General features: G+C 38.3%; 1 protein-coding gene across 2 annotated transcripts; it reads left to right on the top strand.

The window, feature by feature from the left end:
- Nucleotides 1-30: 30 nt before the first annotated feature.
- CCT8 (chaperonin containing TCP1 subunit 8) lies at nucleotides 31-11,115 on the top strand. Of its 2 annotated transcripts, XM_042457129.1 has the most exons (13): nucleotides 31-176; nucleotides 999-1,179; nucleotides 1,557-1,618; nucleotides 2,800-2,937; nucleotides 6,061-6,239; nucleotides 6,880-6,946; nucleotides 7,030-7,117; nucleotides 7,240-7,355; nucleotides 8,015-8,086; nucleotides 8,930-9,094; nucleotides 9,370-9,489; nucleotides 9,889-9,987; nucleotides 10,863-11,115. In XM_042457129.1, exons 1-12 carry the CDS (start codon nucleotides 48-50, stop codon nucleotides 9,973-9,975), a joined length of 1,404 nt encoding a protein of 467 aa, XP_042313063.1. In that variant the 5' UTR covers nucleotides 31-47; the 3' UTR covers nucleotides 9,976-9,987; nucleotides 10,863-11,115. The 2 variants fall into 2 exon arrangements, with proteins under 2 accessions (XP_042313063.1, XP_042313064.1); XM_042457130.1 differs by lacking the exon at nucleotides 9,889-9,987.
- Nucleotides 11,116-12,591: the final 1,476 nt, after the last annotated feature.

The following is a 12,591-nucleotide window of genomic DNA, read 5'->3' as shown; positions in this document are numbered from 1 at the left end:
TTTTCCTGATATAAAATCTTGAATAGGTTCAGCATCCTGCTGCAAAGATGATCGTCATGGCTTCTCATATGCAAGAACAAGAAGTTGGTGATGGAACAAATTTTGTTCTTGTTTTTGCTGGAGCCCTCATGGAACATGCAGAGGAGCTTCTAAGAATGGGACTCTCTGTTTCAGAGGTAATTTTTATTTTTCTTGGATTATTATTATTTTATTACATCCCGCCTTTCGCCCAACATAGGAACTGAAGGCAGCGAAGAACATGTATAAAGCAATACAATTGAAAACAGTATAAGAATATTAAAATATATAAATATAAAAATTTAAAAATAATTAAACAATTTAAGGAGTTAAAACAGTTATAAATTAAAATATAACATGTTAGAATAAAAATCATTAAAATTTGTAACATACACAACATTAAAAACTCAGCCCTTCTCAGGATTATTGCAGTTCCTATTAGTATTCCAGGACAATATGCCCTTGAATAATGATGTTACAAACAATTCCACTAAGCCAAAGTACTGTTGACTAGAGCCGTTTTATATATCCTAACGTTGCCAGATCCTGTCTGATATTGAAATCTAACCATGGTCAACTCTGGTTAGTACTTGGATGGGAGGCTGCCAGTGAAGTCCAGGTGCAGTACAATGACTGCCAGGTGCTGTAGGCTATAATTCAGAGGAAAGAGCTGACAAAACCGTATCTTGCCTAAAAAAACTGTGTGAAATTCATGGGGTTGCCATACATTGATAGGTGACTTGAAGGCACATAAACACACAAAGACTGTTGGATAAGTGAACAGAAGACTGTAGCCCCATTCTAATTTTTGTCTTACATTTTTCAAATTACTTTTGAGCAGTGCTAATGTACTTTGATCTCCTTCCATTGTGATTTGTACAGAATTCTTTGGAGGTTTTTAGGGAGATTTATTCAAATTGACTTTCAACAACAGAAATGTCATTTTTTTGGTATAAAGAGTTCAGTATATTTAATTGCAGGTCATTGAAGGCTACGAAAAAGCTTCCAAGAAAGCCCTAGAAATTCTACCTGATCTAGTATGTTGCTCTGCAAAAAATCTTCGCGATGTTGAAGAAGTGGCATCTTTGCTGCAGACTTCAATAATGAGTAAACATTGTGGCAATGAAGTCTTTTTGACTAAGCTTATTACTGAAGCATGTGGTAAGTGTTAATATAAATATATCTAATGTTGTTTGCAGTTTGTTCATTAACACCCTTTACATTTCATTTTTATGCAAGCTTTGCTCAAATTTGGCTTTTGTACTGGAAACCAAGGCTTAAATTGCTCCCTGTGTTTTTTTCTCACTGGATGTTGCTTTATATTATGGATTTTCTGTCTTATAGGTAGATTTTACAGTGCCTGTAAAAGGAGAATACAACTTAATTTGTTTATAACTTAAAATATTTTTATTTGGCCCATTAAATTGGGGATGTCATTAAGTAACTAAACTAGAAGGTTTTTTTTTTTTAAAAAAATGTGCTTCATTTAATAATCTTGCTGAAAGTAATGCGATTTTGCTTTTTTAATTCTCTCACAGTATCTATATTTCCTGAATCGGGTCACTTCAATGTTGACAACATTAGAGTGTGCAAGATCTTAGTAAGTAATCATTGCAATTTCTTACCCGTATTGTATGTTTAGTCTCTAAAGATGCTTATAACAGGAAGCAACTTTCATTGAGCTTTATCAAAGTTACTGGTTGCTATACTTAAAAGGTTTCAGCATTGCTTTGTAAGATTGATGTTTTAGGAACAAAACTTCTTAATAAAAAATGGTTGTTACAAAACAATTTTTGAAAAAGCCTTTCTCAACATTAGTAAGATAGAGGCAAAATGTTGGAAAGATACGTTCTGTGACATTTGAATTTTTAGCAGATATTGGGGCTTTCCAGACGGCCCTTTGGGACGTCCGGAGGACGTCCCATTTTAAAAAAGGGGCGTCTCTTTTAGACGCCCCTGGGCCTCGTACGGACTCCGTCCGTACAAGATGGCGCCGGCCTTTCTACATGGCCGGCGCCATCTTTACGCATCGGATGCACAGCGTCCAGACGCGTCGCGACGCTGCTGACGTAGCGAGCGCGCCCCTGGCGCCTCGCTACGTCGCAAACGCGACGCAAAAAGAAGCTCCATTTTGGAGCTTCTTTTTTCGGTCCGCGCGGGAGTCGGGCCGTCTATAGGCTCCGGCTCCCCCGCGGACCTTCTGGCGGCGGCGGCAGACCGCCGCAAAGCGGCGGTGTGTAGCCCGCCATTGTTTCTATATATATGAAGTTCTCCCAAGAGTTTAGCTCATGGATACTTGTATACATAACAAAGGGCCTGAACAGGACTGGAGCATGACTTTGGTGTGGCTTCCAGAGTCCTAGCACGCATGCATTATTTAAACGGCATACCTCCAAAGTGACCCGAAGGAGCTTTATTTTGGCCTGTCTGTTCGGGCCCAAAGTTGAGGTTCTTAGGTAGATTTCAGAGAAAAGCATGCATTATGGTTTCAATAATGTCAGCATAACTGTGAATCACAATAACAATGCAGATTATTTTGCATAAGTGGGAGACAGTAGGTTGGATTTGGAGTAGGTAATTTTCCAGTCTACTTAGACAGGAGTGTAGGGAAATCCAGTCCACCTAATGCAGCAGTTTTTTCTTTGACTGTATTTTCCAAAGGAGGAGTTTAGAGTTTGGTGGAGCAGAGTTTTAAATAAAAGAATAAATCTAATGATCTTAAAATTAAAAATACAGTTTCTTAACTAGGGTTGGAGGATAATTGCCACTTTTTTTCTTCAGGGTTCTGGCATTTATGCATCAACAATTTTGCATGGAATGGTTTTTAAAAAAGAAACTGAAGGTGATATTACTTCTGTCAAAAATGCTAAAATAGCTGTCTATTCTTGTCCTTTTGATGGTATGATCATGGAAACTAAGGTATGTTATGGACATCGTCTGGACAATAGCATTATTCTTATATATTTAAACCATTTATACCCTCTTATTGAGCTGGCAAGAATTCTAGTGTTTACAAAACTAGAAAAACAAGTCTGGCCTCAGGTTAATAATCTATTAACTAATTAAATAATATAATCTATTAATGGTGTTGAATTTGATGCACTATGGGGACCCTTCCAACTCTGTGATTCTATAAAAAGGAATAATGCAAAAGGAGTATGGGAAAAGAAATAGGAAATTTGAGGAACTAATTGTTTGTTAATAAAGCTGGGGAAATGACCTGGTGCAATTTGCATGTTGCTCATTTTACCATTATCAGTGGGATTTAGTACTACCAAAAGGAGAAGATAAAAATTGCAGTTTTCTCAGACAAAGCTCTGGAGTTATCCTGCTTTTTTTTTTTTTATCTTCTCTAGCTTTATGGAATTGTTACTCCCTGACATTTGTGGGTAGAGAGAGAACTTTGTTACTACTATGTATTCAGAAATATGTAGTAGAAGCTTAATCTTTATAATGTTTATAATTGTCTGGAAAAATCTTATCTGAGATATAAACAGTCAAAATTTGTAGTCACTTGCATGTCTACCTCAATTTTATAGCAGGTGGGAGGACATGGGAGGAAAGATGGCCAGCAGCAGGAAGACTCCATGCTTTCCCCTATGCTCTCCATGATACACAAAGAACAAACAAGAGGTGTCTTGTATCGTGCTTTGTATCTCAGGGATACAATCAGTTTGATATCATTTATGTAACCACAGCACTAACTTTTCAGACACTACAATTGTGGAAATGGCTATCTATATATGTCTCAGTTTACATTAAAGTTTCTCTGTGTAACTGAATTATGAATCAGGGTGCACATAAAACCCTGCAGCCTGGCTTTCCATGGAAGGCTTACCTGGAGAAAATAAGGAGCCAGTTATGCATATTTACAAATCAATGTTTAGTTACTAGTTATGAAGAACAGAAGAAAGGACCACCATCAGTCCTATGGAATAATACATGTCAGGATGGAAGTAGAGCAAAGCACTCTCAAAAAACAGCTGAGCTTCTTTTCCCTTTTAAACTTTTGAACTTTTTAAATGTTCTTAAAAATAATTAATGGGCAAGAAAATCTATGTTTTGTCGTCACTCTTGTCAGAGATAGCTTCTGGTAATGCCGCAAATTACTGATTTGGAGTTGCATTATCTTTTTGGATGCTTCTTGTCTGCAGTAACTGAGACTCTTGGTACTTCAGTTCTTTCACTTTTTAGCTTACGTGTATTAAGCAAAACATAGCATGAATTGCCTTTAAGAACAAGATACAGTCGGCTTGCCCCATAAATGGGCTTTCCATATGTGGACTTGAGGTAATGGTGACAGGAAGCCCCATTTAGATGAATGGTGCATGTTTCTGTGGCGTGCGTGCCACGCTGCACACAGGAGTGCACACCATTCATCTTGACCCATTTCAAACTGGCTTCAGAGCGGGTTACGGAGTTGAGACTGCCATGGTCGCCTTAGTCAATGATCTCCGTCTGGCCACTGACAGAGGAGATACTACTCTGCTGGTGCTCTTGGACATCTCAGCGGCCTTCGATACCATTGACCATGGTATCCTTCTGGAACGGCTGGGAGAATTAGGTATCGGGGGCACTGTGCTCCAGTGGTTCCGAACCTATCTCTCGGGTAGGTTCCAGATGGTGAGGCTGGGGGACTGTTGCTCTCGTAAAAGAGAGCTTACATCAGGTGTCCCTCAGGGCTCCATTCTGTCCCCCATGCTGTTTAATATTTACATGAAGCCGCTGGGAGAGATCATCCGGAGTCATGGAGCTCGGTGTTATCAGCACACTGATGACACCCAGATCTATCTCTCCATGTCTCCGACTGAAACAGTGACTAAGGATGGCATCTCTCCTCTGGATGCCTGCCTGGGGGCAGTAATGGGCTGGATGAGGAAAAACAAACTCAGATTGAATCCAGAGAAAACAGAGGTACTCTTGATAGGTTCCCCTAGCCCGGGCAGGGAAATTTGTCATCCTGTCCTTGATGGGATTAAACCTCCCCTGAAGGATAAAGTATGTAGTTTGGGAGTACTCCTGGATCCATCCCTACATTTATCATCTCAAATAGATGCGATGGCCAGGAGTGCTTGGTATCAGCTCTGGCTGATTCGCCAACTACGTCCCTGTCTGGACCGGAGGGACCTAGAAAAGGTAGTACATGCACTGGTAACCTCTTGTTTGGATTTCTGCAATGTGCTCTACATGGGGCTACCTTTGTATCAGGTTCGGAAACTGCAGCTGATTCAAAATGCTGCAGCCAGGTTAATTACGGGGACACTGAGATCCGACCATGTAACACCTATTTTAAAATCTTTACACTGGCTGCCTATACATTTCTGGTCCCAATACAAAGTGTTGGTTATTACCTTTAAAGCCCTAAATGGCTTGGGCCCGGGTTACTTGAGGGAACGCTTCTCCCTACATAATCCTCCCCGCACGCTCAGAACTACAGGAAAATGTTTACTCGACCACCCTAAGCTGAGATTGGTAACAACACAGCAACGGGCATTTTCAGCTGTAGCGCCCTCCTTGTGGAATGCCTTCCCTGAAGATATCCGCCACAGTGAAACGGTGGAAGCCTTCAAGAAGGCTTTAAAGACTTATCTCTTTCAACAAGCCTACCCTCCCAATTCCATCTAAGATTCTACCTCCCCTATTGTTTCTGCAGTTTGGTTTTAATAGATTGCGATGTTTTTAACAGTTTTTTATCCGATGCTTTTACTGTCATTTGAATTTAATTCTATTTTAATATGTATTTTATGATGTAGACTCTTTTTACTGTTTTTACTGTTTGATTAACGACATGTACACCGCTTTGATCGTTGGAAAAGCGGTTTATAAATAAACATTTATTATTATTATTATTATTATTATTATTATTATTATTATTATTATTATTATTATTATTATTATTGTGGCTTGACCATGCATGGAATTCATTTTACGCGGGGTGGTGGTTTGGAACGGATCCCCGCGTAAAACAAGTTTCCACTGTAGTTTAAAACAAAAATTAATAGAAGCTTGGCATATGATGGGGAAAATGTTTTCTGTCTACAGGGAACTGTACTAATCAAAAATGCCGAAGAACTGACAACTTTTAGTAAAGGAGAGGAGAACTTAATGGAGTTACAAGTGAAGGCCATTGCTGATGCTGGTGCAAATGTTGTAGTTACAGGTGGAAAAGTGGCAGACATGGCCCTTCATTATGCTAACAAATACAAACTTATGTTGATCAGGTAAGGATTTACAAGATGAAATAGTCTAAATCTCCTATGCACAATGTCTAAATGATTATAGCCTACATTATAATTTGATGGTAGTGATAAGTGATGCTGAGATTAAGATGATCATGTACTAGTTTTCCATACATTTTCAGGCCTAACTCCCACTCACCCAGCCTTAGCACTACATTTCGCTACAACTTTTGCTGATAACCTTAAGGACATATTTACTTTTCACTGGTGGAATGGGTCTTATCCACTAATTCCAGTGTACGAGTTACTGAACTGATACAGTTCAGATTTTCAGGCAGTTTAGGTGCACTTGATAGGAGACTCTTTTACTGGGGTACCTTGTATAATGCACTGTAGTATTTTGAGGAAGCTTTGATTTGATATAGAAATGTGCCACTCCTTAAATAAGAGTACATGTTCTGGATTGCTTAACACATTAGTGTCTGAAGTCGCTATATATGTTTGCAGGGATTGATTGATACACATATGCTGGGATTGATGTCAATACTTTAGACATTGGTCTTTCCTTTATAACATAAGCTTTTTGAACATATATGAAAAATTTTATTTCATTGTACTAAGAAGAATTTCCAAATTATGGAAAGAATTTTTGCCTTGAACATTATTTATGTATTTTTTAAAGGCTGAATTCTAAGTGGGATCTCAGGAGACTATGTAAAACAGTTAGTGCTACAGCCCTTCCCAGACTGGTATGTAAAAAAACAACAACAATGCGTTATTTTAATGGAGATTTGTTTCTTGGTGTAGGCATAATACTTTTTCTTTTTTCTAGACACCACCAAATCTAGAGGAATTGGGTCACTGTGACAGTGTGCATTTATCAGAAGTTGGGGAAACACAAGTAGTTGTGTTTAAACATGGTATGCCTTGCTATTACTTTAGTAAATTAGATTTTGTTCTGTTTATTACATTAAGTATGCAAACTTAGCACATAATAAAGCTTCATGAGTTAAATCTTGATTTTTCCCCACCAATTGTACAGACAAGGAAGATGGTGCTATTTCTACCATAGTAATTCGTGGCTCAACAGAGAATCTCATGGATGATGTAGAAAGAGCAGTAGATGATGGTGTCAACACTTTCAAAGTACTCACTCGGGTGAGTAAAGTCATGTGAATAGATAACTTGTTTTTGAGAAATTATTTTATGAAATACCTCATGAAATGTAACCCTGCTATGTGTCAAGTTGACTCCATTTTACGGTAACTATGTCATGGGTTTTTTCTGGCAGAATTTTTTCAGAGGAGGTTTGCCAGTGCCTTTTTCTGGTTGAGAGAATTTAACTTGCCTAAGTTCACCTAGGGGGTTTCCATGTCTGAGCACAGATTTAAACCCACTGGAAACTCACACGTTTCCTAGAGTCCTAGCCAACACTCACAGAACTACACCACACTGGCTCCTGCTACAATCCTATTATACAAAAGCAGAAATTATAGGAATTTGTATAGCCTACAAAAAAAGAGTATAAATTTAAATGAATATACATGAAGTATGATAAGTATTTGGCTGTATGCAGGCGCATACACACAGTCCATCTATCTGTATATGCATACACACATAAATATACATAGCATAACATATAGTATACATACTAAACTATGAGTGTATCCATTTAAGTGTGTACATTTTTATATAAGAAAGCAAACCCACTATGTAATACGTATCTTTAGAAATAAATGTTTCTAAAGCTTTCATACTTGAATTGGCACTTGGAAGTCATAGCCTATAAAATATGATAAAATCTGCACATTTTCTAGGATAAACGACTTGTTCCAGGTGGTGGTGCAACAGAAATTGAATTGGCGAAGCAGATCACTTCATATGGAGAGGTAAGTTACAAATGGTTTTCCTTATTAAACTTAAAAATTCTGCTAGAATTTGGATCAGAGCCTCCTCCCTCTGAAAGTTCAAAGCTTGGGAGTGTTCTTGGCTGCAGTAGTGCTCTTCATGTGCTAGAGTGCTTGAGGTGGTCAGCAGTACCTTTGCTAAGCTTTGGCTGGTGCATGAAACTGGCCATAATAATGATAAGCTTAATTATCTTTTGACTACTGTAAACTGCTATGTCAGTGGTGCTCTTAGAAAGTGTTCAAAAACTGCGGCTACTACAACATGCGCTGGCCAGGCTGTGGTCTGTTAAGAGCTTTAGTGATGTGATATTGCTGGTACTGTATTAACTACACCAATTTCATTGGTTTCCCAGCCATATTCAAAAATAAATGGTTTGAGACCAGAATATGTGAAAGATAGTTTCTTTCTGTATGAGCCTACCCATAATATGAGATACTCAGCTGAGGAAGCATTGTGTGTTTCATCTTCAAGTGATACAAGGTTATAGGTACATGCATTGTATTCTATAGCAACATGTTGATTGTGGAACTCCCAATGAAGGGAAGAGGGATCAATTTGGATCATGCTGATGAATTAATTTAGTCTTATGTTAATTTAACAAAGTGGCTGACTAGTGACCAATAGGAAGTTAGCTAGCAGAGATGAATTCAACTTCGCCCTCACCTCACATTTCCTGGCAGTTGATATACAGAGCAATACTGTCTCTGATGTAGGAAGTGATAAATACTCATCCCAAATAGCACCCATTGGTTTCAAAGTTCTACATAAGTACTAATGCTGCTAATACTTTTAGTTTAGCAATGGCCATTTTCTTCTATCTTTAGACTTGTCCAGGTCTTGATCAATATGCTATCAAGAAATTTGCTGAGGCATTTGAAGCCATTCCCCGAGCCCTGGCAGAAAATTCTGGAGTAAAAGGGAATGAACTTATTTCTAAGCTCTATGCTGTACATCAAGAAGGCAACAAAAATGTTGGTTTTGATATTGAGGTAAGACTATATATGATGTCCATTAGTTGTAACTTGGGAAGGGAAATGGCTGCAAGGTAAATGTTTATAATTTTGCTTTGGTTAGCAGGGTAACCTTTTGAATACTGTTGGGTCAGATGTATTTCAGGAAGGCCATAGAAACAAAATACCTCATAAATATTAAGCGTGACGATATTTCTGAGGTTCTTTGATTAAAAATAACCCAAAACATGCCTTTTATTCAGGTGATGACTTTAGAGAATTCTGGCCATGAACTTTCTGTCCATTTTTGACAGGCTGAAGCTGCAGCTGTGAAAGATATGTTGGAAGCTGGTGTATTGGACACATATCTTGGTAAATACTGGGCAATCAAGCTGGCAACAAATGCTGCGGTGACTGTACTAAGAGTTGATCAGGTAAGTGGGCATAATGGGCTCTTTTGATACTGTATCTGTATACTGTGCAAACTCATAGCCTATTGTAACAGTTATACAGATATTTCAGAATTTCATTACGGTTTGAGGTTCTGCTTTATGGTTTAACTTAATGTTCTATTGTTATAGAGCATGGGTGGGGAATATGTGGGTCTCCAAATGTTAGCTCTAGCCAGTGATGAAGGATGATGAGTGTACTTCTGCATTTGGAAGGCTACATGTTCTCCATCTTCAGTGTAGAACCTTACTTGACACTACTGGTAGCAGCCCTTTGTGTTTGCAGCTGTGTACAAAACAGGAGTATTCAGAATTATGTTTATGCAGAGACTTGTTTAAAATTGAAATTGTGGAAACCAGTGTTTAAATATGTAATTCCTGTAGATTATTATGGCAAAAGCAGCAGGTGGTCCAAAAGCCCCTAAAGCACCAGAAAACTGGGACAAGGATGACTGGCAAGAAGGCCCCTGAACATAGCTTGCAGTAAGATTTAGTGTCATGTCTCTCCTGTTCACAAGAACAGAAACTCTGCATGAGTACTTTACACCCTGCTTGGAATTGATGAGTGTTTGCTTTCAAAGAATTGTGTGTTGGCAACATCACTATCTAACAACCTGCTTGAGACACTGAGAGTGAAACATGGTACTGTATTAGATGTTCTTAAAACAGGCTAAAATATTAGTCAGCAGCTTAATATGCATGATCCCACTTTCAGTATGACAGGAATACTGTGTTAACTAACCCTTTTAAACTTGTTAGTGTGGTTTGCTGTCATGTGTTAACATTCAGTATACCCAGGTATATCTGAGGGAATCTAGACATATGACACAGTGACTGCATTTTGGAAATTGTGGCAGCAGAATTGTGGTCTTACCTAGAGATCAGGAATCCCCCTTTACCTTCATCTGAAAATATCTTTAGGATATTTCAAGAGTATTGGATGCAGATCAACATTGACCATGGCAACTCAGTCTTAAAATATTTTTGTGGAATGCGTAAGAATGTATTCTGTAAGAAGCTGTTTTACAATGCATGTAAAAAGCAAAATAACTTTCCTTTTAGGAGGGTACTCATTTTCCTTCTATGGAAGAATGTCTTGAAATATATTTTGCTTTCTGTGTACTGTATTAACATAGGCACACAGTACAGACAATTTAAAGCAGTAGTACTCTGTGTTTTGTATTACTCTGCTGCAACATAAGAGCATACATTAGTTTAGGTGTTGCAAGTACTAACATAATGATAGAATGTGCAAGGAATTATAAAGGTCCATAATAGATAAAATCCAGTTCTACCATGCTTATTATATAAACTGGAGGCAACAATGTAATAACAATGTAATAACTTTCTTCTTGTAGATCATCATGGCAAAACCAGCTGGTGGCCCTAAACCGCCAACAGGAAAGAAGGACTTGAATGACGACCAAAGTGATTGAAACAATTCAGTGTACTTCTTCTAGGAGCTGTGTATCTTGTCATGTGTTACCTACCTTTAAATTATGAGACTAATCTCTACTAGATGCTTGTCTTGTACCATTTCAATAAAACAGTTTCAGTAAAAGTTGCTCCCATGTTCTATTAAACTTAGCAATTTAAAGAGTTTCAAGGTAATACATTCAGTATCTGTGTCTTGGTGTGTACAAAACCCATTTTAAAATCAATATAATGTATAAATTCACAAATCTCAGCTACTTTAATCCAGATTTCCATTGTCCATACTGTGCACCAAATTTAAGAGCCTATGGGATATGCCATGTTTGGCATGTTTCCTCATTGTAATGATCCTTTTGAGTTGTAAAGAGGCAATTGCCCTTGTAGTTTGAAAGGACCCTTCTGGAAACAAAGGTAGCTGGCCTTGGAAAATAATGCCACAGTTCTATGTTTTTCTAGAAAGATTCCCCCTGCTTTAATCTCAAATTATCTGTATTAGCAAAAGGATGGTTGATGGTGCAGTTTGGATGATTTAAGCTCAGTGTAACTCTCATAAGAAATCCTCTCCAGTAACAGGAGAAACTAGAAGACATATTTCATTTGGCCAATTTATCACCAAAAGAACATTACAAGCACCCCTGTGAAAGTAAGAAAAATGGCATGTAATTATTTGTATTTCCAAATGAAATACAGTGGTACCTCGGGATACGAAATACCCAGGTTACGAAATTTCCGGGATACGAAAAAATCCCATAGGAAATAATTGTTCCGGGTTACGAATGTTTTTTCGGGTTACGAAAAAAAATTTGGTGCTTTTTTCGGCTTTTTCGCACGGAATCGTGGCTTTTCCCCATTAGCGCCTATGGCAATTCGGCTTACGAAGGCTTTTCGGGTTACGAAAGCGGCCGCGGAACGAATTAATTTCGTAACCCGAGGAAGCACTGTACGCTTTTCCAGAAATAATTTCTGAAATGACACTTGAAGAGGCCTTGTACTGCTGCCAGCAAACACTCTTTCCTCAGCTGTAAAGATTTTTTGCTCCATCCTGAATGAGTGGCTATGTAGAAGGAGAAAAGAGTACTAGAGAAATCACCTATGCTGAGGCAGGTGATTTCCCTAGTTACTAATTGGTAGGAAAATAGATAATTTTTTTGTGCTGTACCACTGATTAGAGGAAAAGCAGCTGGAAAGGAGTGTTTACTTATTGCTATCTGTTTTGCCGGCAAGTGAATGGGTGAATGAAGTTAGGCATGTTTTAAAATTAAACTATTGAATAGAGGAAAGAGCAGCAATCATGAAAAAAGTGTGATGAGGGCTATTAAGATTTCAGAGTGGAGATGCAATGTTCTAAAGTCTCAGGGCAGGGGATGGGAATGCAGCCTTCTAATTCCTGGCCTATGAGGATTGCAAGGGATATGTTTCTTGTGATTTTAAACCAGGTACCAGCACAATTTATAAAAGCATTGTGACTCTCACATGGTGGGGATCTCTATGGTAGTCTTAAGCCTTTAATGCAGGCTTTCTTGTTTCATGTCCTCAAGTCTTTTTTGACTTATGATGACCCCCTTTTTTGGCAAGATTTATTCTGAGGTAGTTTCACATGGCATTCCTCTAAGACTGAGAGAGTGCAATTTGACCAAACGCACACAATAGATT

This window comes from Sceloporus undulatus, chromosome 3 (assembly GCF_019175285.1).
Source record: "Sceloporus undulatus isolate JIND9_A2432 ecotype Alabama chromosome 3, SceUnd_v1.1, whole genome shotgun sequence".
In the NCBI taxonomy this organism is placed as follows: Eukaryota; Metazoa; Chordata; class Lepidosauria; order Squamata; family Phrynosomatidae; genus Sceloporus; species Sceloporus undulatus.
The sequence above is the reverse complement of the archived record's forward strand: the minus strand, read 5'-3'. Positions and strand labels throughout refer to the sequence as shown.

Excerpts from the sequence above, each read along its gene's own strand:
- CCT8 (XM_042457129.1), top strand. The coding sequence starts at position 48 with ATGATCGTCATGGCTTCTCATATGCAAGAACAAGAAGTTGGTGATGGA. Across the intron at positions 7,356-8,014 it reads CTTTCAAAGTACTCACTCGG|GATAAACGACTTGTTCCAGG; the intron begins GTGAGTAAAGTC and ends CACATTTTCTAG. Across the intron at positions 8,087-8,929 it reads AGATCACTTCATATGGAGAG|ACTTGTCCAGGTCTTGATCA; the intron begins GTAAGTTACAAA and ends TTCTATCTTTAG.